A 23,765-nucleotide genomic window follows, 5' to 3' on the forward strand; every position below is an offset into this window, starting at 1 on the left:
ATGAATAATAATAAGATGGATCAGATGAACTGAAATTGAACTACAATAGACAGGCAAAAAAGCATATAAAATCATTCATATATCATCATCATACTGTAAAAACTTAAAGGTAAACGGTATACAGGTTAATATCTTGACTACATACAAAATCATGCCATAAACCTGGTATCTTTCCTCATCATATCATATATATAATCACAAGAAAGTCGAAATAACAAGATAAATGTCTAGGAGAGTGGCATTTATTTATTCCGAAGAACGATTGGGAGGACAATTACGAGGATCAAGGCTATCAAAATTGCCAGTACAATCAGCTTTATCTTCATATTTTGAAGCCACATTTTTCTGCGGATTTTGGTCCCTGAGTTCCTGAAGTCTTGTGCCTGCATCAGAAACAGTACACAGCAACTGAGAAAACAAATCGATTTGAAAAAATAGGTATTGTTTCTTTTACCACCCCCTCAACTCTCTAACTTTTATATGGACACAGCAACTGAGAAAACAAATCGATTTGAAAAACTAGGTAGTGTTTCTTTTACCACCCCTTCAACTCTCTATCTTTTATGTTGGATGGAGGAATAGGTAGATCTTATCATTACACTCAGCATGCCATCAATCATCATAAAAAATGCTTAAGGAATTAGAATGAAAATAGTTGTTGACATGAAAAACCCAAGTACTGATGCTTAAGTTTGAGACATTCCAATCACACAATTACTAACCTGGTGATGAAGGTTCTCAGTCTTGTCAACCAAAAGCTCTATCTTTTCCCCCCTGTCCAGAACCTACATTAAGTTTCAAACATGTCAATATAATTAGACATCTAACAAGGATTGCAGACATGGAAGATTAGGATATCACAGATGCCAAAAACTGGACTAGTTTTTCTCTCTGCTTTTCTTCTAACATGTATAACTGCGATATATCTACCACCTCTTCAATATCATACATGTGGTATAAGTAATAGACAGACATTCACTCCTTCAATATGTCATTGAAATGCACAAAATTGTAATTGTAATGTCAACAAAAATGCAGAGTAAATATTTGATAGTTGTAGAATAATTGAATACAACAGATATATCTTTGTTTTCAATATAATTTGGTTTCTGGTCCAGTAGAGAATTTAAATTGAAATGTTATAATCAGCAAGCAAAGCACGACTCAAGCCACGCACAACAGAAATAGAAGTAACATGTACTATCGTGAAAGAAGAGAATGTATGCCTTCAAAACTTCCCTAAAATCTATCTAAATTTAATACATTCTCAGCAAGAAAAAAATCATGAGAACTCAGCGATCATTGTTGTTAGCTCAGCCATATTACTTATAGCTACATTAATTTAATGCAAGTGATAGCCAGAAAGAAATTAAGGATAAATAAAACAATTCCAGAAGGCATCATTAATTCAACAATCTTTTTCTGAACCAAACCCAATTCATTACACCCTACTGGCTATGGCTACATACGGAAGCATTGAATCAAATGATCACAACTTTAACATGGAATTCAGAAGCATAAACTAAGTGAAAATCAGAAAATAGAACTACAATGAATTACACAATGAGCCAAAAGATGGTAGGTCCCCCATTAACAGCACTTGAAGAAGGAGATAGAAGTTATCCTAGCCTAGCTCCATCAAGTGTCCATTAAAAAGCAAGTCTTGGCTCACCATGCAAAATTATAAAAAATGCAGCCAGAGGAATCCACTTTCTCTCCACTTAGAACCAAAGTACAATATGTTAAGAAACTTATAAAACCCAAACTCACTGATCACAAGCTTCTGTAAAACCCAACCTAACAATTAAGCTATACACTTTTTTTCAAAAAGTGACACCACCGACAGCTTCATTAGCTATTAAAATAGTAGTCTAATATTTGTTATTTACAAAATGATTTCTAATATAATAACTTCTTTCTACTTAAATAAAATACTGCCAAGAGAACAATTGAACAAATAGTCGGTTAATTTTTTGTGCCCCTCTTGAACCCTAGTCATTGTGAACCTTCCTTTTCCCAAATTAGGTAGGTCAACCAATTGGTCATTAAAAAATCCCATTTTAGGTCTTACATTTAATATAACTTCAGGATCAGATATGAACCCTCATATTTATTGCTTTTCATGCAAAGAAATTTGCATGTCTGGCTAAAACATAGCTCACATGTTCAAGTCCAAAACGTTTATGAAAAAGAAATCTCCCCAAAAGCATTGATTATGAGTGCTATACAATTTTAAAACAACAAATAGGATATTGAATCATGAATAGCCAAGCTAAATTTCAAACCATGAATCGTATCAGTTAGTGCAATTTGAAGATTCAATGAAAATAGCTTAAAATACATCATATAAATGATAAATGGTGCACAACATGACCAAACAAAGCCTCAACTTCTTACTATACAAAATCATAACCATGAGTCATAACGAGTCCCAATATCAGCTTATTTAGGAGCTAATCAAAAACAAAAAACAAAAGTAACCAAACACTCATGAGTCATAATACTGTGTTCCAAATAAACACTATCACATGCTGTTTGTGGACATAGAATAATAATTTCATGTGATGAGTAATATATTATAGAAAATAATGTTTTAAGATAATGCCGTCCTTCCACTCTTAGACTTTGAGATCCCAAAAAATGACTGCATCAAGCATATGTTTCAAAAGTACAATAGCAAAGAAAAAGGGACTGTATGAAGCAACTGTATCAGAAGAATTAAAAGAGTACTGGAATACAAAAAGGAGTTCAGAATGAGTAGAGGTTTATGTGAAGTGTAGCCCTTGTTTTAGAATAATGAGATCGGAGGGATGGAATAATACAAATGGCACATTCAATCAACGCTGGACACTTTATTTTAAAAAATAAATAGATATGGTATCCGTGGATTGGAGCAATAATAAACATATGTATAATATACAACCAGAATTAAAGAGACAAAATCAAAGAAAAAAAGTTGCGGAAGAAATGATATTACTCTCTTAAACATTCATTATATTTAAGTAAAAAATGAATATTTATATGGTCCAAAAATGTGATTATAAAAAGTAATATATTAGAGTGTAAAAATTATGTTTAAGTAATACTGGTCCAATCCCGGTTCAATCAGGTTGAATCTTTGAGCCATAATTGGTACCTACACCAATTCGATGTCCGGTTTAATTTTGATTACCTTGTTTTCGAACAACTAATTACAATTTACAAACATTTGTCATCTTAAAAAAAAAAGTACACTCAATCTAATTTTTCAAAATCGCAATTTATCTATAATTGGGAGGTTGGTGAAAATTTTACCATGCATAAGTTTAACACATGGCAAAATCCTTTCAAAAGTAAAAGGTGTAAAATTATATAATATATTGGGTTAACAATGTGTTTGATCTTTATAAAACAAGCAAATTATGATTTTGGCCAACGCATAAAAAATCTTGAATTTTTATCCTTCCAAATTTTAAAAGTATTTTGGGTCGTCTCTGTAAACCGAGTGAATTGAAGTTTAGGTCCACATAAATTATTTTCTTTGATTTTTATCCCTCTAACATTGTTGTTTCTCGGTCCTTAACAATTACTTTATGCGAACATGACACGACAACCATTAGTAGGTGCCATTTGAAACCAAAAACATTTTTGTCAAATTTTGCAAGGATGAGAAATGAAGAAAGAGTTTCCTCATTTAACAATGACCAAAAATATAATTAAGCCTAACATATTTAACTTACACGCGCAATGATATACTGAAAGAGTAAGAATTTATATATACCTATTTTGTAGTTATTGTGTAATTCACTATATCAATTTCCATTTTATACTTAAAGTCATCCTAATTAATGAAGGAAAATAGAACAGAATGACCAAAGATTCGGTAGAGAGGCCATATTCCAGAGGTAATCCAGAACAAAGCCGGACTTTTGAGTTTAAGATTTCTAAAATCACAAATCAATTAGATTTAGAACCATTCAGCTTCCGTTGTATATAATCCTCAAAGCCAAAGTGAATGACTACTAAGCATAATATGTAGCATGTACCTTTTCAATATTCTCCATCATGACACCTTTGACTTCAGAAACCTGAGCTTTCACCTTAGCAAGCTTGCTCACCTCCTCAGGATGATCAACACAGTACTGCATATGTTCCTTCAACTTAGGCCTGCCACAAGCAAACATCAAAGCACATAAACTTCCATTAAACAACACAGTCACAAAACAAACCCTCAATCATCAAACTCATAAAACAAAAACTCAATACCCAAATTCCTTATTAAGACTGTTAGGTGCAGCTGTAGAAGCCTTCCCACCACCATATTTCGCAACAAAATCATCCTTCACACGCTCCAGAAAAGCCACAGGCACTTGTCTTCCAACCGATTCATCCGCAACAACACAATAAGCTACAAAAACACCAAAATCCATACAAATAAAATGAGTACTATAAATTACTCTACTCTTCAAACACCAGAACCTAATTTTAAATTAATCTATAGATAATTAATTAATTAATATGCATATAAAACACGAAAATCACTGAAGAACAACGCTAACCTAATATCAATTTTATAGTCAAATAGCGTCAAAACACTGATATAACTAATATCTAGGTTACTAATTTGTTCATGAAATCGAATTTAGAACTAGGTTTTCGTTAGATCGGAAATGAAATGAATTGAGAATAAGATTAAGATGAAAAAAAAAAAGTTAAAACTACGAACTGTATCCATTATCGACGAGGTAATTGAAGGTGTGGCCATCACAGTTGTAGGTGAATTTGTTGTTAGAAGCTGGAAGCTTCTGAAGGCACTGAAACGCGATGGAATTGAAATTTCCGCTGAATTCGGTGTACTCGGAGAGAAGAACGCTTCCTCGAGAAACGAACGCGTAGATCAGAGATCTTTGATTCTGTCCCATCTTCTTCTCCACAGATCTATCGAACAAACGGTTTCTTGTGATGTGGTGTGGTGTTGATGATGCTTTTGGAGTTTGCTATATTCTCTCCAACCTTTTCTTTCTCTTTTCTTTTTCTAGAGAGAGAGGGTTTATAGAGAGAGAAAGAGTGAGAAAAAAGAAAAGGTCTGTGACTGTTTTATAAAGTGGTGATAATTTCAAAGACGCGATTAGTTTGAAATTTGTATTGGAATCAAGTTTTTAATCAATTATTAGTAAATAATAATATTATAATGATAGTATAATGATAATGATGGGTTTAATTTAAATAAGAAAAGGAAGAGAAAAAAAAGTAAATTAGGACAAAATTAGGTCTTATTCCATATAAGCTTTTTTTACTTTACTTCATACTATAAGCTAATTATCCTTTTTCTTTACCCAAACTGTTTGTCATAAAATTGTTTAATTTAATAAATAAATGAATTGATTGTGAGATTAGAGGCACCGTGTGCGTTTGGCTAGGGCTAAGACTATGTACAATGGTTACATTATTCAACACCCTACTTTTTCACTTTTTATCTTCCACATCATCTTCTCTCTCTTCCACCTAATAATTCAACACCTATTCAATTTTTTTTCACTACAATGGTTTTGTTTAATAAAATTCAACACCCTACCCCACATCATATTCTTATTTTCTTTTAAAGTTTTGTTTTTATGATTATATATTAATATCTATTATCAATTAAAATTAAATTAAAATAATTAATATTTAAACTTTTTTTTTAAATTTAATAATTTATTTATTTTTTCTAATTTTCTATTCTTAATTTTTTTTCTTGCAAGTAATAAATAAGAGATGTAAAAATAGTTATTTTTTTAAAAAATAAAATTATAAAAAAACTTAAAAATGCAATAAATACACTAAACACACAACACACTAAAAAAGAAACACAAAAAATAAAACACACATAATTTAATTAGTACAATAGACTCGGCTCACAAACAAGGATAATTAGTAAAATTTTGGGTGTTAAAAGGGTTATTGTTGGGATCCATTTCACTACAAGGATGTTTAGAGCTACAAACAATGATTTTTTTAAGGCTAAATAGAAAAAAAATTGAGAGAAAAAAGTGAATTTTTTTTATGAGTCCAAATCAAATGAACCAAGTCTCTATTTATAGAGGAAAAAAATAATGAATTTTGATAAAAATAAAAATAAATAAAAAATTTATTTACTATGAAATAATTAATTTTAAATGATTAAAAGAAAATAAAATCTAAATAATCACAACAACCAATAAAATTGTGTAAAGTGTTGCATGTGGCCCCACTTTTTTCTCATTCAACATGTTGAATCTTTTCAACACCAATTAATCCACATCACATTAAACACCTCATTCAACAAACCAGTGTAGACATTCAATTATTGAATAATTTTTTCAACACCCCATTGTAATTGGTCTAATAGTTAGGGGAGCTTGTTTATTCTGTTTATTTATCGTCATCTGTTCTTGGTTTGAAAAATCCAACTCACCCTACTGACAGCACCTGCTAATCCAACAATAAGGACATTTTAATTTTCCGACACTAATTAAAATAATCTTTTTAATTTTTCTATACTCCATTTATTAGGCTGAAGCCTGAATGTGCGTGTTATTGCATTATTAAATTTTCCATTTGGATCTTTCCCATTTTACGGTATAAATGCGATTTTTCTACAACGCGTTTAGTTTAGCTCTCGCTACATCACATTTATTTACCTTCAATTTTATTTTTTTTGTTACAATTTACCTATACTTATTAATCTTTCCATTCTTTTTAAGTGTGTTTTTTTAAAAGAATTTGTGTATTTTAAATTTAAAAAGGTAGTTTGTAGTTTTTAAATTATTTATTACAATTAAAATATATTAAAAATTTGATAAATTGATATTAAATTTAAAAGGAATAGAGAGAGTCAAAATATATTAAAACATTGGAAAAAAATTCAAATAATCAATATTTAAAAAAAATATTAAAAAATCAGGTTTTGAAATAAATTACCAGGATAACCAAGTTTGGGGGGTGTCCTACACATAGCAGCCACCCCCGTGGCGCCAATGTGCAAATTTTTAGGTGTGTGCGCCACCCCCATGTGGCTCCTTAGTTCAAGGAGAATTAGGGTTTACTACAAGGTAGCGCCTATGTACATATCCTGTACATAGGAGCCATATGGGGTGGCTCTTATGTGTTAGGACTTTTCTATAAATATACCCCCAATCCCTCTTTAATTTCCACACTTTTTCTTCACCGTTTTTCATATTCTCTCTGATTTTTTGTCATGGCAGCCTTGGTGATTTTTAAGAGAGGTGGTCATGTCTGTTTCTCAGCTGTGAAACCTCCGATTAAAATGAAATTTTGGAACATTCAGTCCATGGACCATCTGAAGAGGTCGTTGATGCGCTGGTTAGACGGAAAGTACGAAGCTGGTGAAAGCATCAGGCGAATTCAGAAGCAGAGAACGGGGACATCAATTATCACGAAAAAAATCAAACGATATTGATGTTATGGTCATGATGCATGACACAGACGACATTGTTTTGATGGTTGTGATATCGTAAAAATGTTGTTGTATTAATGTAGTTAATTTATTTTTATGTTTGTTGTTAAGGGTTGTTTGTGTTTGTTTAGTTGTAATACCAATATGTTTCAAGAATAAATAAGGTCTAGTTGATTTCACAAAAGATAGTACAAATACAGGACATACAATTATTGGTTGGTGGAGGTTGCTCCACGATTAGGACAATTATTTCTATTGTGCCCGACTTGATGACATATGATACACTTTCTTTTCATATTTTCTTGATCATCCATATCGGTTCTAATACGTGTGTTGTTAGGTAGACCCTTTTTCTTTCTTTGCATCATGTCATTATGCCAAACTACTTCCCCCTTATACGAAGGCCAGTAATCCTCCTTTGCCATCACTAGAAATGCATTGTTGTATACTCCAAGCAAGGTGTCGGTCTTGTAAATGAGAGATAAGAGTGTTAAGACATATCGGTACGCGTATGAACATGTTGCTATGACATGGGAGCAAGGCATGCGAAAGGCTTGAAACTTTTTGTAGTCGCACCACCATTTTTCTAGCAGAACCCTGTACTCTTGTCTCAGGAGGCCTTCATTATGGTCAATTGTTTCTTTGACATTGAAGGTGCGGTTGAATTGGTCGAAAGATGTAACATTATGATTGTTGGCTTTAGCAAATTGTTCTTTCATAAATTTCACGCGGCTTTCACTGAACAGTTGTCTCAACTCTGAAACTGGACTCCACCGTTCACCTCTTCTTGGGAAAAGGGAAGCCATCCTGAAGTAGGTTGATCTCACAAAAGGGAGCAACGTATGTTCGAAGATTTTGGAGAAAGAAACACCAACCCCCAACAGTTTCACCTTCCACAATAGTGAATGCAACTGGAAAAATATTATTGTTTCCATCTTGTGAAACGGCCATAAATAAGGTTCCTTTGTATTTAGCGTACAACCAAGTGGCATCTATTTGAAGAACTAGTTTGTAATATGCAAATTCTATAATACAATGTCGGAAAGCCCAGAATAGTCGATGGAATATCCCATTTTGGTGATATGTTTGTTTCCTTGCATGATGCATTTTGGATGACTTATGGACCAAGTTTTGACAGCCCTTTTACCTCCCCTAAACCTTTATTTTTCACCTTCCATCCCTATCTTAAAACCCTAACAAAGTTGGTCATTATCCTCACCCAAAACCCTAGTTATCCATTATAAATAATGGTCATTTTTGTGAGAAAGGGAGAACTTTTAGAGAGTAAAGAAATGCTAAAAAAAATAAAGAGAGAAAGAAAGTTTCTTTTATGTTGAGAGTGGAAGGAAGAAGATATTAAATATCTTGCAAGTAGAACCTAAGGTTTCAATCTTTAAATCTCTTGGTTGGTAACTATAGTTTCATCTTTGCATCTTTTATTTTATCTTTTATTTTGTAGAACTTTGTCATAAAATAATATATTTGTCTTGGGGTTGTTTTTTAATGTTTGTGTTGTTAATTTTAAGCTCATTATAGTATTAGCATTTACGTTTTATTTTTTTTTTAACGATGAAATATCAAAATTTTATGTCTTTTTTTCCATAAGTGCACAAATTATCTCCTATAATATTTTTTTATTTATTCCCAAATTCAGTGTTAAAAAAAAATTAATTATAGGAAAAATCTAAAAAAAAATTACAGAACTAGTGCAAAACTAATCTATATTGCAGGAGTATCGTATATTTAACTCTAAATAAAATTATACATTTATGATAACATGGTAACTAAAGTTAAGTGAGAAAAATGTGTAACAAATCATATCAAAGTAATTATTTCATAGTTGACAAGTGCATTGTTTTTGGAATAGGAATTTTTCTTCCCATGTTTTTTTTATGAGAAAGAGGGCCTAAGCCCGAGAACAGAAAAAACTAAACAACTACTACTCTATCAAAAGTGCACCCAGCAGAATTCTTTTGAAGAAGGTTCTTGATATGATCAGGAACCTCTTCAATTTGATGATCATTCTTCAACAATCTCGCGTCTCTAGCAAGTTTATTTGCTAAGCTATTAGCTTCCCGTAACGTATACTCTAAAATAACCACGTTGTGCCTGGCCATTAACAAGCGAATCTGACAAATTAACGCCGAGTCAGAATATCCATTGTTATCCTCCCGCATAATTGCTTTGATAACCTTCTTCGCATCCAAATTTACTATAATCTTCCCATAACCTCTAGCCAAAGTAAGCTTAAGGCCTTCAAATGTTCCCCATGCCTCCGCTGTGAAAGCATTATAAGAGCCAATATACTTGGAAAAGCCGCAAAGTCATCGACCTATGTCGTCCCGGATGACCGCTACTATAATCTTCCCATGCTTTTTTTCATTGAAAAAAGTAGCTATCATTTTATTCTAGGATAATAAAATAATAAATGCAATGACACAAATTGATTTTTCAAAACCGATTCAATGTTAGATATAGGTATAATAATCCTGGATATCTTCAAGAATCGTGTTCGTTCACTTTCCGAACAAAGTATTTCGACCCTATTCTTGTCAGGGTTCACGAAATCTTTGCGGGGATAATTCTCGAAGAACAATCTATTTCTGACAATGGAGAACAGATCAGAATGTAGAGGAAGTATGTTTTTCGTATTCGAAACCGAGGCCAAATGACTCCTTATATAGGAGATCAACAATAGAAACTGAAATGACACACTTGTTCGGTAAAAACAGTTATGTTGGTTGGGAAACGACGCACCTGTTCGGTAAAACGGTTATGTCGGTTGGGAAAGAGTGCAACTATTCAAACGAAAATTTCGTTCGGGGCGCTGCCCCGCACCCCGCCAGGGGCTCCGCCCCTTGGAACCCCGTTTCTATTATTCGTATTCGATTGCACGTTTGGCTCTACGAGCGTGCACTCCGCACTACCCTAACTCGTTTCAAGCTTAACGCATAATTGCATCGGCCTACGGTAAATCACATTATTACCAAAATACATTGATGATACTAAAATCACCAACATTCAAACCAAACCGCATGTATATATTTTATATTTATTCATTACATATTTATATTTTATTATTATGATATCTTGTGTTAATTTATTAATTGATGATACTTATTTTCTTAATACTATTTCTTAGTTTAGTTAAATCTATTTGTTTTTATTATTTCATTTGTTTCAACCATAATTAATCATTCTTATTTTGTAATATTAATTTTTAAAGTATTATATGTTATATATTATATCAAATCTATTATTTATTAGCATTTTAATAATCTTAATCAATTCAAAAATTTGTAATTTGGATATTCAAAAATTGATCCAAAATAAAGCGCATGAAATTGGATCAGATCGAATTTGGTTTTTTAATTAATCATCTAAAATCAAAACGCAAATAAGTTTATCCAAGTGGATCTCATCTTTCTCCAAGCAAATTTTCAGGTTCACTTGGTATTTAATCTTCTTCTACCTCGAATGCTCGAAAGGCTAATGCCATTCTCACCTTCAGGTTTAAGACGATTAAATAGGGACAGCTGTTGCACCCCAAAATTTGCCCATCTAATTTTACATCTAACTGGCTTATTGTTTTATAATCATCCGCATATTAGGTCATCTAACATCATGCATCATTAATCAACAATTGACATTGAGATCAAGGTTTTTGGTTCATTTGTTTTAGAAGGATTTATTTATATGATTTTCTTGGAGTACAAGGTACTTGTTTGTTTGTCCTGCGAGTTGTGATTTGGATTTAGAATACAAGTTTGAAGTTGGTTTAAGTTCAAAGTTTGTTCAAAAGAATCAAAGTCTCAATTATGCAAAGCTTGGGACATTTATGGGATTTCTTGGTTTACAAGCTACAAGCACAAAAAAGAGTAGACATACTCGTGAGAATGTCCACCTTTCATTATCATTGGTCAAAATTCCATTTACATTCATTTCAAATATACCATTAAGAAAGAAAAAAAAGAAGGATCTCCATATTTTGACCAAAGTCAGACTGATCCCAAGCCAATCAACCTCATACTTGTGCACTACCACACTACATTTTCTAAGTGTGCTTTATACAGATAGATGTGAATCCAAATCTCAAAGAGGATGAAATCTTATCTCATTCAAATCTGACCCGTGTTCATGATACAAGTCATCATCATCAAGAAAATTACAAAAGAAAAATTACAAAGTTTCATCAAAATCAACATTGTTTTACCAAAGTTGAATCCTAGACTTTTCTCCCTAAAAACCTACTGTTTGCTATATGCTTCAATGTCCTCTTCATGATCATTCATCTTCACTACGACACGTCTTCGTATCTTCTCCGAACCGCCTCATTCCATGTATAACTTCATGTCGTGCTAAGTGGACTGGTACAAGGTTTCAACAATCCAAAACTGACACTGCACATCTTATTCACGATTCAGTTTAGCAAGTCACAAGCTCCAAATTGGCCAACCTGCATCATTAACAAAAAGACCCATACTAGTTCAGAAGCAAGGCCTGCTGCAAACAAAAGAAATGGCATCAGAAAAAGGCAAAGACAAAGTGCAATTCAGTTTCAGAGATATGCAGTGCAAGTTAAACAATCAAAACTAAAATCCTGCAAAGAGATGGACTGTATCAAGACCAGCCAAGCACATCTAGCATACTTCTTAACAGCACCCATTAACTAACAACCTTGATTCAAACTCTCTAACAGGGTCAGCAACTACCTAAACCAAGTCACTAACTGTCCCAACAGAATATAACTCCCTCTAACAGTTTTCTAAACAACTAACTTAACTAACTAACCTCTAACCAATTTGTAACTAACATTTCCTACACCTAACAAACTTCTAACTGTCAGCAAACCAATTCACATAACAACCATATAACAGCCTTTCAAAACTATCCTAACAGCACACGAAACCATAACCGAAATTTCCAGCTCATAAACTTCCAACAGAAAATAACTAACTAACTTCCCATAACTTACAAACTCCAACTGAGTTGCTAACAGAATCAGTTACAAACAATCATAACAGAAAAGAGATGAGGACTAACCTATATATTCTTCAACCTCAGCCATTCTTCACTCTCTCCACAATTCACTTCATCATTTGACTCTCCCTTCACTTCCAGAACCTCTCGACTCATTCCCCATTTCTCTTCATTTCAACCATTAAGAATCATTACTGAACCATCTTCAACTCATCCATCATTTCTCTTCCACTTCATTCATCATCTTCAATCCTCCCCCCACCATTCTTCTTCTCTGCTCCACAAACCACCTTCAATCCACCATCACTCCACCATTTTCACTGCTGAACCATTCAACATTCATCACACTCAATCTCATCTTCATTCTTCACGGGATTCATCATCTTCACTCTTCAATTCAACCATTTCTTCATCACTTTTCATCGACCTTCATCCTCAATCACAACCAACACCATTTCTCTGCTACATTCATCTCTCTCCCTTACCTCCACTAAAAGCTCAGAAATCCACCATTGATAGAGCTTCAACATATGAAGCTCTTATCAATCGAGCTCAGCCACAACCTCACCACATCCTCCACCGCTGCAACCTCTCATCAATCTTCAATCTCAGAGTTCAACTCTCCGCAACGATTCAACATCATCACATCCTCATTGCCTTCACTGCGAACAGCAACAACAACGCAATACATAGCAAGATTCAGAAAACAGAATTTCAAGGTAAAAAGAAGAATCAGAGAAGGAGATAGAAGAAGGAGCATTGCAAGAAGTCGAGGAGTTCGCGGCGTTACTTGAACGGGAGCTTCATTCGCCACTCTCCACGTTTACTTCACATCTGAGTTGAGTCGAGTCTTGTTTCCGGCTTCCTGCTCACCGCCGTCGAAGTTCAAGCCGTTGGAGCTTCTCCGACAGGTAAGTACCACTCCTTCCATCACTCATCTTCTTCTGCGCTTTAGTTGATGTTATATGTTAGATTGAGGGCTTCTGATTAATTTTCCCATGATCTCGCTCCTTGATTGTTAATCGTGGAAGCTTAATTGCATTTCTTCTTAGACCTAGGGTTTACATTTTCGTTCAGATTTAGGAGTGAATTGAGTGGAAATCGTAGAAAGTAATGGCAAATTTGGAATCGGAAGGAGGATATGAGCAAAACTGTGCTAGTTTTTAGTATTTTGGGACACCTCCGCCATGGTCACCGCCGGGAAGCGATTTCCGGCGACTGTTTTGATTGAGAGTGAACAAGAGAGAGTTGAGTCTGAGAGGAGAAGTTGAATAGTCACACGTATGAACCCTAAAATTCCCCTTTACATATTTAATTTGATTAATCGAAATATTTTTGCTAATTGAATATAAACTATATGAAACTTGAATTAATTTGTTTAATTGAAATTGAGGCATTAGATTAGTCTGATTAATTGAACAAAAAGAAGACATTAAAATCACAATCAAATTTTGAGTTAGTCATATTAATATGGATCATCAATATTCATTAGGCCATGCCCACCGAATTCATTTTCACACCCCCTAAAGCCCGGTACTTGTTTGGCAAAGAAAACTGTATCAAAATCAATCCCTGGGCCTTAATCTGAATAGGCCTGCGCCCTAATTGCTCCTCACCATCATAAAATCAAAATACACCCCCTGGATTCATATAAAAAAATAGTAGAATTTAGTTCCTTACTTAGATTTTTCATGTTTCTTTTAGGTAACAAAAATACTAATTCTCTTCCTTTTATTTTTAGACATTTAACACAATTGTTGACATATAAAAATGTACATAAAAAATATTAGTTTAGGCTTTTATTTTAATTCTTTTGCTTGATTTGTAATTCAATTTCTCCCATAAAGTCAATATAAAAAACAATAGTATTTTACTTCATTTTGTACTATATTTTGACTTGTTACTTCATGCTTGTGTATAATTTGGTACCATTATATCATTCTCAATTTTGCTCATGTATCTTACTTATGACTTCTAATTGTGACTTTATTTTCATGTCTCTTTTATTCCTAACTTTAGGTAGAAACCATGACAACATTAGGACTTAGAAGTTCCCTTCATAACATTAAGCTAGTTATTCATTTTAGGCTAGTTTTCTTCTTCTTTTTCTTTTCAACATTAAAACATTAACAAATAGAGATGCGAATCACATTAAGAAAGTGATAGAGAAATGAGTGGGATTCATTCCCTAATCTGTTTCTCAATCACTTAGTGGCATAGAAATGAGTGGGATTCATTCCCTAATCTGTTTCTCGGTCACTACTTAATGGGAGAGAAATGAGTGGGATTCATTCCCTAATCTGTTTCTCGAACATTAACTAATGGGATAGAAATGAGTGGGATTCATTCCCTAATCTGTTTCTCGAACATTACATAATGGGATAGAAGTGAGTGGGATTCATTCCCTAATCTGCTTCTCGATCATTATACATTTTTATGTGATTCGAATCGCAAAGTAAATTCCCTAAAAAATACCCAACCAAAAACATCTAAAACACTTAATAAAGGCTCAGACCTAAACAAAGTAAGGAAGTGATGCGAAGCCTTGTATTGGGTTTTGTTCATCATGGAATTACATCTAAAAGACACAAACCAATTTTATCTCTTCTCTCTCTTGCCTCCGAGGCATTCTTTCTCTTGCCTTCAGGGCATTCTTTCTCCTAATCGGACACGTTATTTCCGCTCCATTCCCAGCTTAAGACTCCAGAGGTCGAGCAGCGGAGTGCGAATGTAACTGTTCAACTAAAAAACACAAAAACAAACAAAAACTAAAGAACCGAGCATTAGGTATTAGGTAGGCATTAGGTCGCGGGGCCTAAGCGAGCACAACTATTTATAAACCTTTTTTTCCCCGTGTTTCTTTTTCTTTCTTTTGCATGCATTCCCTTAGCATTAAGCTTTAGATTTATAGTTAACACACCCTTTAGATAGCAACAAACATAGGTGGATACCATCGAGTACGATGGGCGTGAGGGGTGCTAGTACCTTCCCCTTGCGTAACCGACTCCCGTATCCTACCTCTGGTCGAAAGACCTTTTCTTATCCTTTCTTTATTCTAGGTTTTCTGATATTCCTTTCCCTCTTTGGGATAAATATATTAGTGGCGACTCTGTTCATCATTTTCGCGAGCGTGCGACACATCCACATCCTTGTCATCCAATTTAGTGGTATAAAGAATCTTATTTAATATAATATATTACTTCACACTTTCTAATTATTTAAGCAACTCAACTACATTTTTTAAATATTCATATCACTCATCTAAAATTCTATAATGAATCTTACAAATTTCACAATATAAATTAGTGGGTTAAGCCACAGTGGTTGTGCAGAGCCACTATTAAAATTTTGGCCACTATAATTTTGAGTCAAATATACAAGACACTATGACATAGTGTCATTGAAAACGGTGAAGCCACAGTGGTTGTGCAGAGCCACTATTAAAATTTTGGCCACTATAATTTTAAGTCAAATATACAAGACAGTATGACATAGTGTCATTGAAAACGGTGAAGTTACTGTGACATAGTGTCATTGAAAATTGTGAAGCCACTCAAATTTTTAGCCGGTATTAATACTCTTAATACTCAAAAAAACGTTCGTACACTTAAGGAATTGCATTTTTTTTCTTGGCCTTGTCCTTTAAAAAATAATAGTAATTAATTGTTTCTCTTTCTTAGTTGTTTCTAGTTACTCCCTTTGTGCCATATTATTTGTCACATTTTATCATTTAACACAAATTAAGAAACAATAATGAATGAAAGAGAGAATAACGACTTTACCAAATTATCTTGATTAACTATTGGTGTATTTAAATTAACATTAATGTTAAGTGAGAAAACAATAAATTAAGAGTATTTATTACAGGGTACAATTGAAAGATTAAATATAAAATTGTTTTGGTAATCTAAAATGACAAGTATTTTAGGATAGTTTTTTTTGTTAAATGTGACAATTATTTTGGGACGTAGAGAATATATTGTAAAAAAAACTATTACTACCTAAGGAATCTATGCCTATTTACTACGATGGTATACCTAAAGAATTTATCCTTATTTATGATGAAATGGGAAAGGGTACACCTAAGGAATCTATCCCTATTTACGATGAAAAGGGAAATGGTTGAATTTTTTTTTTGTAGTTGTCATTCCATAGTTTTGCACCCTAACTGAATAACGTTTGAAAAGAAATTTCAAACTCAATTTTCCCTGGAATTGAAAGTCACTCCAGGTAGAGAGACTGCTTTTTCCAAAGGTAGAGAGACTCAACAAATTTAGAAGTTGCTGATCAAGGACTATCAATATCCTCTAGTGATTTTCATGAATACTACATAAATTAGTTGATAGTGGCATCTTCTCCATATTGGGTTCATAGGAAGAACTAATTTACAATGGTTCTGGTATCTGCATGTTGGATGCCCAATGCCACTGGAGACTGATATATCTATCCACAGAATCATATTTCAGAGACTTAAGTTCATTTTCAAGCAAATCAATTTCACATTCAGTCATATCCAATACCCTTGAAATGTCAGCTTTCCATATCAGCAATGTTTCAATTGCATTGGACCTAACTAGAACAGAATCTTCAGGAATTAGATCATCAGATTGTACTAGCTAAACAATTAAAGAGCCCTAATTATTCAAAGAGCCCATATCCAATCTATCAAGGCTAAGATAAAACTTTTGCAGGTGATTCTGGAATCCAGGGGCAGGTGAATTACTCAAAATACTTAAATCAATGTCTGCAGTTGCAATTTTTCCCAATAACTTATCATACATGCCTGCAACAAGGTTGAAGTTAGGTTTTAACATAAAATTATATATGCAAGGTTAGCACAAGCAATACACAAAATATACATCAATTACTATGATGGTAAGACAGAAGGAGAAATCATAATTACCATTTATTTTATTTGACTCGTAAAATTTTCATAAAGTCAAACAGACGAATGGAAGTTTCAATCAGTGTCAGGCATTGTACATAAGACTAACAAAAAAACGGATGGAATTCATGCAACCGATAAGCCAAATTATCAAATTGAAGTCCACCACTTTGCATCAAATTCATAATAGAACCAAATGTGTTCAAAATGAATATACCTTTTCCAAGAAGCTTATTATCTACAAACTTTGCCACCTGCGTTGAATGACATAGGTATGAGATAAAACACAACAAATAGCAACACCATTACTATAGTCAAAGCTTAGAAAACCACGAGAATATATAACGATTTGAATGCAAACCTTGTGAAAATGCTCATGACGTCTACTCCCAAGTTGTTAGGAACCCAAGTAACAGTTGCACAACAGTGAAATTAAGCAAACAAAGACATAACTGATTATATTATTTATGGAAAATGGAATGCTACATAGAGGGAATGACACACTGAATCTGACCAGAGCTAGGCTTCTATAGGAAGCTAGTGTTTCCTATTCATGTTTAATGCTCAAATACCCCAAGATAATCTTTCAACCCCTCTATTCATTCCTTATATTGTGGAACAGTTACAATCAACACTCACTCAAACGCCAAACCTTCTTACAGAATTAATCAAGCATTCCCCATTTTACCCCACTCTCACACCTAGGGCCCATTAGAATGATGCATTATCCCATTAGTTTCGTGGTCACTGGTCACTAACACAAGTCCACACACGCCATAATGAAGATTCTTAAGTGAATCTTCTTCCCCTTCATATTCCTGAAATCACATTCACCCAGCCAAGATAAAAAACAATACTAATAATTTCACTCTCAATATCAAAGCAACTAGAATCTATATCAAACTTACCTCCGAAAACCATTTATAGATTCTCGCCGCATTATTAATATGAACTAAATTTAAAATATTGAAAATCGGTAGTAATACATTATGAGAAATTAAACCATTCTTAAGAAATTGCATGTTTCTGGAAGGAATTAAATAGGATATTAAAAATGACCATTAAAAAGAATAAAGAGTCGTTACAATAAAAAAAACTCTTAAAATTGAGAAGTCACGTATCCGTGACGTATCGGAAACGTATCGCTGACATATCGAAATTTTTTTTAATTTATTTTTTAAAATGAATATATCCGGATACTCCTTCGATACGTATCAGTGGTACGTATCGGATACGATACAGCCTAGTTTTTGAAGTATCTGTGTTTCATAACAGCAAATGTAACTGCTTCATGACTACTCACAAGTCACGATATTACCATATGAGCTTTCACTTTCTCTACCACTAAATTGAGATGAGGAACTGGATCTGGAGAAACCCTTTAACAATAAAGGAAGTGGTGCAGATATTGCCATATTGGTGCTTGAGAGTCTGTAAAGAGATCATAAAGTATAACAAGACTCGACAGCTTACCATGTCCCCTATTTGAATCCACCATATTTTCATTACATGATAAAAATCGAGGAAAGTTGCCTGACCTTCACTATTTTTCCCATGGTTGTCAAAATCTAAATCTAGATCTTAAAATCTTACGATTTTACGATCTCACTCACCCCCAACGATCCAAATTTTAAGTAGAATCGTGCGTTGTAGCCAAATTGTGAAAAAATTGTGAAAGCATTGATTATGTGCGATCTTGGCTAGGTCCGGCCACGATCAACTGTTTTCCGGCCACCACCATTACATGCCGAGAATGATGACAAATGGCATATGAGCAACATTTATGGTTTGGCAGCGTCCATTTTCCCACTACTACACTTGTCTACTAAAATATCATGTATAAATACTTCAAATATATAGTATAACTATTTTCGTTTTAGTAGTATCTTACGATTTTTATTACGATCTTATGGTTTACGATATTGCTTCCCCCTCTCGATCTTATAGAAATAATTGAGTAGGATCTTTTGATTTTAGTTACGATCTTATGTTTTATGATCTTATTATCCCCTCCCGGTCTTATGCAAGATCCCGATTTTGACAACCTTAATTTTTCCAGCATAGTAAGCCAACCAAGCACACCCCATAGAGTGTTAGGTATCCAGCAAGATATCTGTTCAATTACTATACAATACTGGATAAATGAAGTTTCTACTCTTGCTTCCGACTTCCGCCAGTTAAGATGATGACATGTTCAAAACAATTGTAAAACTGAATCATACAACATAGACTACCATAGTAGTATCACCCATTCAAATCAGATGAACCATAATCAAATTGGCAAAATCTCAGTATCAGAACAAGACAAGAAATTAATAAAAAGGAAATTGATAGATTGCTCAGAATAAGAAGTAAAGAAAGATAGCAAAATATCAAAATTCAATAACTTGACTACCATAGAAGGTGGAAAATAGCACCAATTACATTTCAATGCCAAATTAAACTCTCTAAACAGTTTATCAGAAAATTCAATAGCATTCTGTGATGTATTAAATATTAAGGGTTGAGTTAGAGGAATAAATTAAAATAATTTGTTATACAACAAATGCAATACATGTCACTGACCAAAAAATATAAAATTATTCCCATATAAACTCATAAATAACTAGTGATTCTGAACATCAGAAGTAAGCATCGCAGGACACTGACAATATAAAATGATCGATAAACCCTTTTCTAGATTCAAAGAGAACCAGCAACATTAAGGATTAGATTGAACTTCAATGATCAGACTGCAACCTGTTCAGGAACTTCTAACTGCTGTTGATGTTTTTCTTCAAAGTGAGGAGGGGCTCCTGATGATGGGTGATTTGATCCTGTAATCTGAGATGTTCCTGGGGCTGCATAATATTGCCCTGATGCTTTAGCTGATGGAAGAGAAGACCCTGACATTGGAGGAGTTGGCCCTGACAGTGGATAATGTTGCCCTGACATTGGAGTAGCGAATCTTGACGGTGGATATGGTTGCTCTGCCCTTTGTTGGGGCCCAGATGGTGATCCATATGGCTGATGTCCTGCCATTTGATGAGAAGGTTCATATGGTGTATAAGGATTTGGGGTTGTTTGAGGAGATACCCTTTGCATATGAGGAGGATATTGGTATTGAGGGTGGTGAGACTGCCCTGTTGAATTAGGAGAAGGTCCAGCTGCTGGCATTCGCAACCCATTTGTTGGAGGAGATGCTCCCCATGGAGGGTGACGATCCATTCCTCCCATTTGAGGAGGCAGTGGTGGGAGTTGCTGCCCTATCATTTGAGAAGGCAGTTGTGGGTGTTGCTGCCCTGAATTTTGAGGTTGATATCCAGAGGGAAAGTGGTGGTTATGTGCTCCAGCCATTCGATTATCAAAGTTTGGTGGGGAATTTTGTACTTGCATTTGAGCCGATAATCCAGAAGATTGATTTTGCGTTCCTGCCACTTGAGAAGGCGGTGTTTGGTATCGTTGAGGTGCTGCCATTTGAGAAGGAAACTCAGAAGGCGGGTAGCGTGCTCCAGCCGTTCGAGTATCGAAGCGTGGTGAGGAGTTTTGTGTTGCCATTTGAGTTGGATACCCAGAAGGTTGGTTATGTGTTCCTGCAACTTGAGAAGGCTGTGTTTGGTATCGCTGAGGTGCTGCCATTTGAGATGGAAATTCAGACACTGGGTTGTGGACCCCAGCCATCTGATTCTGAGCAGAAGTCAATGGTGGGCGCTGTTGTGGAAGCCCATAAGTTGGGTTATGTGTTCCAGACATTTGAGAAGGGGACCTTCCCGGTGGTGGACGGTATGCAGGTCTTGGACGGGGATTGTATCCAGCTCGGTTCATATCTAAGAGCCTCTCAATTTCCTCACCTCTCCCGTCATTTTTAAAAACATCAGTCACAAATTCACGCAAGGTAGAAGTTACCCCAACACCATATCTCATAACCTCGTCCAACAACTCTTTGCTTTTATCCAACAAACCTTCATTACACAGCCCCTTGATCACAACCTCATAACAAGTGGGGTCAGGCTTAGGATCTTTTTCTCCCATTTTGCTTAAAATCTGAGCACACTCAACAGCTTTACCATTCTTAATCAATTCATCAAACACCCTGTTGCCAAAGGTAGCAACCACCCTCAAACCAGAATCCACCATTTTGTTAAATATCCCCAAGGCTTCATCAATCCTATCCGCTTTCAAATACCCATCTATCAAAGTCGTGTGAGTAGGCACATCCGGGCTCAAAGACTTAGAGCACAGCTCTTGAAACAGTGTTTCAGCTTCAGACAACATCCCACTCTCACAATATCTAGAGATAATGTTACGATACCCGGCAACATCCATTATAAAAGGCTTAGAATTAGGTTTGGTTCCAACCTTCCTAAAAGTAGCAACAGCTTCATCAACCTTACCAAGCTTAAAACACTCATTCACCATGACATTAAAAGTATCAGAATTAACAGCTTGAAAATTAGGAGGAGTATGATTATCTAACATCTGATCAAACAACTCCCAAGCCTCCTTTTGCCTACCATGCTTAAGCAAAACCTCCAACAAAACATTACAAGTTGCCGGGGTCATCCTAAACTGGCGATCCATTAACGATTTGTAAGAATCCATAGCCTCCTTATCTCTTCCCTGATTAAAGAACCAATCCATGTAAGTAGCATTGACAACACCATCATAAACCAAACACCTTTCCTTAAGCTCATCAAAAAGCTCATTAGCCTTATCCAAATTACCAAGCTCAAGAAAACCCAATATCATATTATTATAAACCAATGAATCAGCACCGTGTCCTTTGTTCAACATCTCGCGCAAAAGATCAAGAGCTTCATCAATGCGACCGACACTAATCAAACCTTTAGTAAGATGGCGAAACGTAACAGGGGAAGGGCTAAAAGGTGCTTCAGCAATGATGTGGCGATAAATCCCAAGAGCCACATCGACGCGGCCTTCGTCGCAGTGAGTATTGATCAAGTTGTTGTAAGAAACAATATTAGGAACAAGGTTAGACTGATTGAAGAAGAAGTGAAAAAGAGCAACAGCTTCATTGTACCTCTTGGCGCGGTACATGGCAGCTATGATAGCGTTGCAAGTAAACACGGTGGGGCGAGTGGATGAGAATACCGAATGGCGAGCAACGGCGGAGGCGGCGTCTAGGTCAGCTGCGCGAATTAGGGATTGGACACGGTTGTGGAGGTTGAGTCGAGGTCCTACAAGCGCCGATGTGGAATCGGGAAGGCGAGGAGCGTTAGGGTCGCGGGATTGGTGTTGGTGAGGTGGAGGACGGATTGCGTTCAAGGGAGGCTCGATGCGAAGTCTTCGCTTACGACGACGGCGCTCGGCCGCTGCTTCTTCGGCGGAGGAAAAGGCGAAGGAACGTACGGTGATGGAAATGGGAGGTACGGTGGATGAACGGAGAGAGCGGAGGAGAAGACGGCGTAACAACATGGTTTTGGGTGATGAATGAATTGAGAAGTGACTGTTACAGTTCTCTTCCTCTCGTAAACCTTTTCTTTTGGTACAAAAATCCCTGTTAAACCCTTTATTGGTTACGAAAAGATTTTTCTTTTTTTTTTTTACAATGCAAAGCTTTTTAATATGCATAGTATTCACTTGAATTATATTTGGAAATTTCTTCACCCACGTCCTATCCTTCTTGGTCACCTCTAGTGAATTTACCAAAATGCCCCTGTTTCGGAAGTTCATTTTTGAAAACGTACTTTTATTGAAAAAAAAGGTGTTTTCGGAAATGTATCTCCGAAAATGTGTTTTTTTTAATGAAAAATATTGATTTCGGAGATGCATTTCCGAAATAAAGTTTTTTAGAAAATTGGTGTATTCGGAAGTGCATCTCTGAATTCACCCCCTTGGAGGAATTCGGAAATGTACTTCCGAAATAAGGTCTGGACAGAAGAAAAATAACAAACAAGAACGATTCGCTTTATTTAATCGGATGAAGATTACATCGATCACATTACATAAGGTTAAAGTTACATATTGCTAAACACGGTAATTACACTTTCTTTACTTTTACTGTTTTTACATCGATTCACTTTCTTCACATCACTGAACCAAACCCAACCCTTGTTCACCTACCTCCTCCTTTTCATATTCCCGATAATTACACTTTCTTTACTTTTACTGTTTTTACCAAGAGGTGTAGAAATTGTTGCCCTTTTGTTAACATAGTTGTTATCATTTAAACATGTTGTAAAATATCTTGTAGGATACTGTATGAGTACAGTTAATGAGTACTAGTACATTCACATATATGAAGCGTGCTTTAGTCAAGTTTAACCCGATTGATTCTCATATATATGACGGAGGAGGTGGATGTCCGGAGGAAGAAGAACCGGCGGTACGTCCACCGCGAGAGCCACGGCCTGATCTTGCAGCATTGACGGATGATTGTTAAGCATGTGCAGGAGATGGTTGACTCCGGCGATATTCGGGATGGTTTCCTCCACCGCGGCTAGACATTGTGATGAAAGCGGTTACAAGCTAGACATTGTGATT

The 23,765-nt window shown here is 35.1% G+C and overlaps 3 protein-coding genes and 1 long non-coding RNA gene across 4 annotated transcripts; all 4 read right to left on the bottom strand.

Annotated features, from left to right (window-relative positions):
• Positions 1-64: 64 nt before the first annotated feature.
• Positions 65-5,065, bottom strand: LOC131602517 (vesicle-associated membrane protein 721-like). Its single transcript, XM_058874651.1, has 5 exons — positions 4,706-5,065; positions 4,246-4,387; positions 4,026-4,146; positions 723-785; positions 65-383 (listed from the first exon to the last, which is right to left on the bottom strand). The coding sequence occupies exons 1-5, from the start codon at positions 4,899-4,901 to the stop codon at positions 243-245; spliced, it is 663 nt and encodes a 220-aa protein (XP_058730634.1). The 5' UTR covers positions 4,902-5,065; the 3' UTR covers positions 65-242.
• Positions 5,066-7,626: 2,561 nt separating this feature from the next.
• On the bottom strand, positions 7,627-8,223 carry LOC131605461 (uncharacterized). Its single transcript, XM_058877812.1, has one exon. It carries the CDS (start codon positions 8,221-8,223, stop codon positions 7,627-7,629), a length of 597 nt encoding a protein of 198 aa, XP_058733795.1.
• A 3,286-nt stretch (positions 8,224-11,509) lies between these two features.
• LOC131607380 (uncharacterized) lies at positions 11,510-13,776 on the bottom strand. The gene is made up of 3 exons (XR_009285277.1): positions 13,188-13,776; positions 12,461-13,059; positions 11,510-11,920 (listed from the first exon to the last, which is right to left on the bottom strand). It is a non-coding gene; the product is annotated as an uncharacterized LOC131607380 (long non-coding RNA).
• Positions 13,777-19,737: 5,961 nt separating this feature from the next.
• LOC131602518 (pentatricopeptide repeat-containing protein At1g10270-like) lies at positions 19,738-22,794 on the bottom strand. Its single transcript, XM_058874652.1, has one exon. It carries the CDS (start codon positions 22,695-22,697, stop codon positions 20,010-20,012), a length of 2,688 nt encoding a protein of 895 aa, XP_058730635.1. The 5' UTR covers positions 22,698-22,794; the 3' UTR covers positions 19,738-20,009.
• Between the last annotated feature and the right edge of the window lie 971 nt (positions 22,795-23,765).

Source organism: Vicia villosa, linkage group LG5, assembly GCF_029867415.1.
Source record: "Vicia villosa cultivar HV-30 ecotype Madison, WI linkage group LG5, Vvil1.0, whole genome shotgun sequence".
Classification (NCBI taxonomy): Eukaryota; Viridiplantae; Streptophyta; class Magnoliopsida; order Fabales; family Fabaceae; genus Vicia; species Vicia villosa.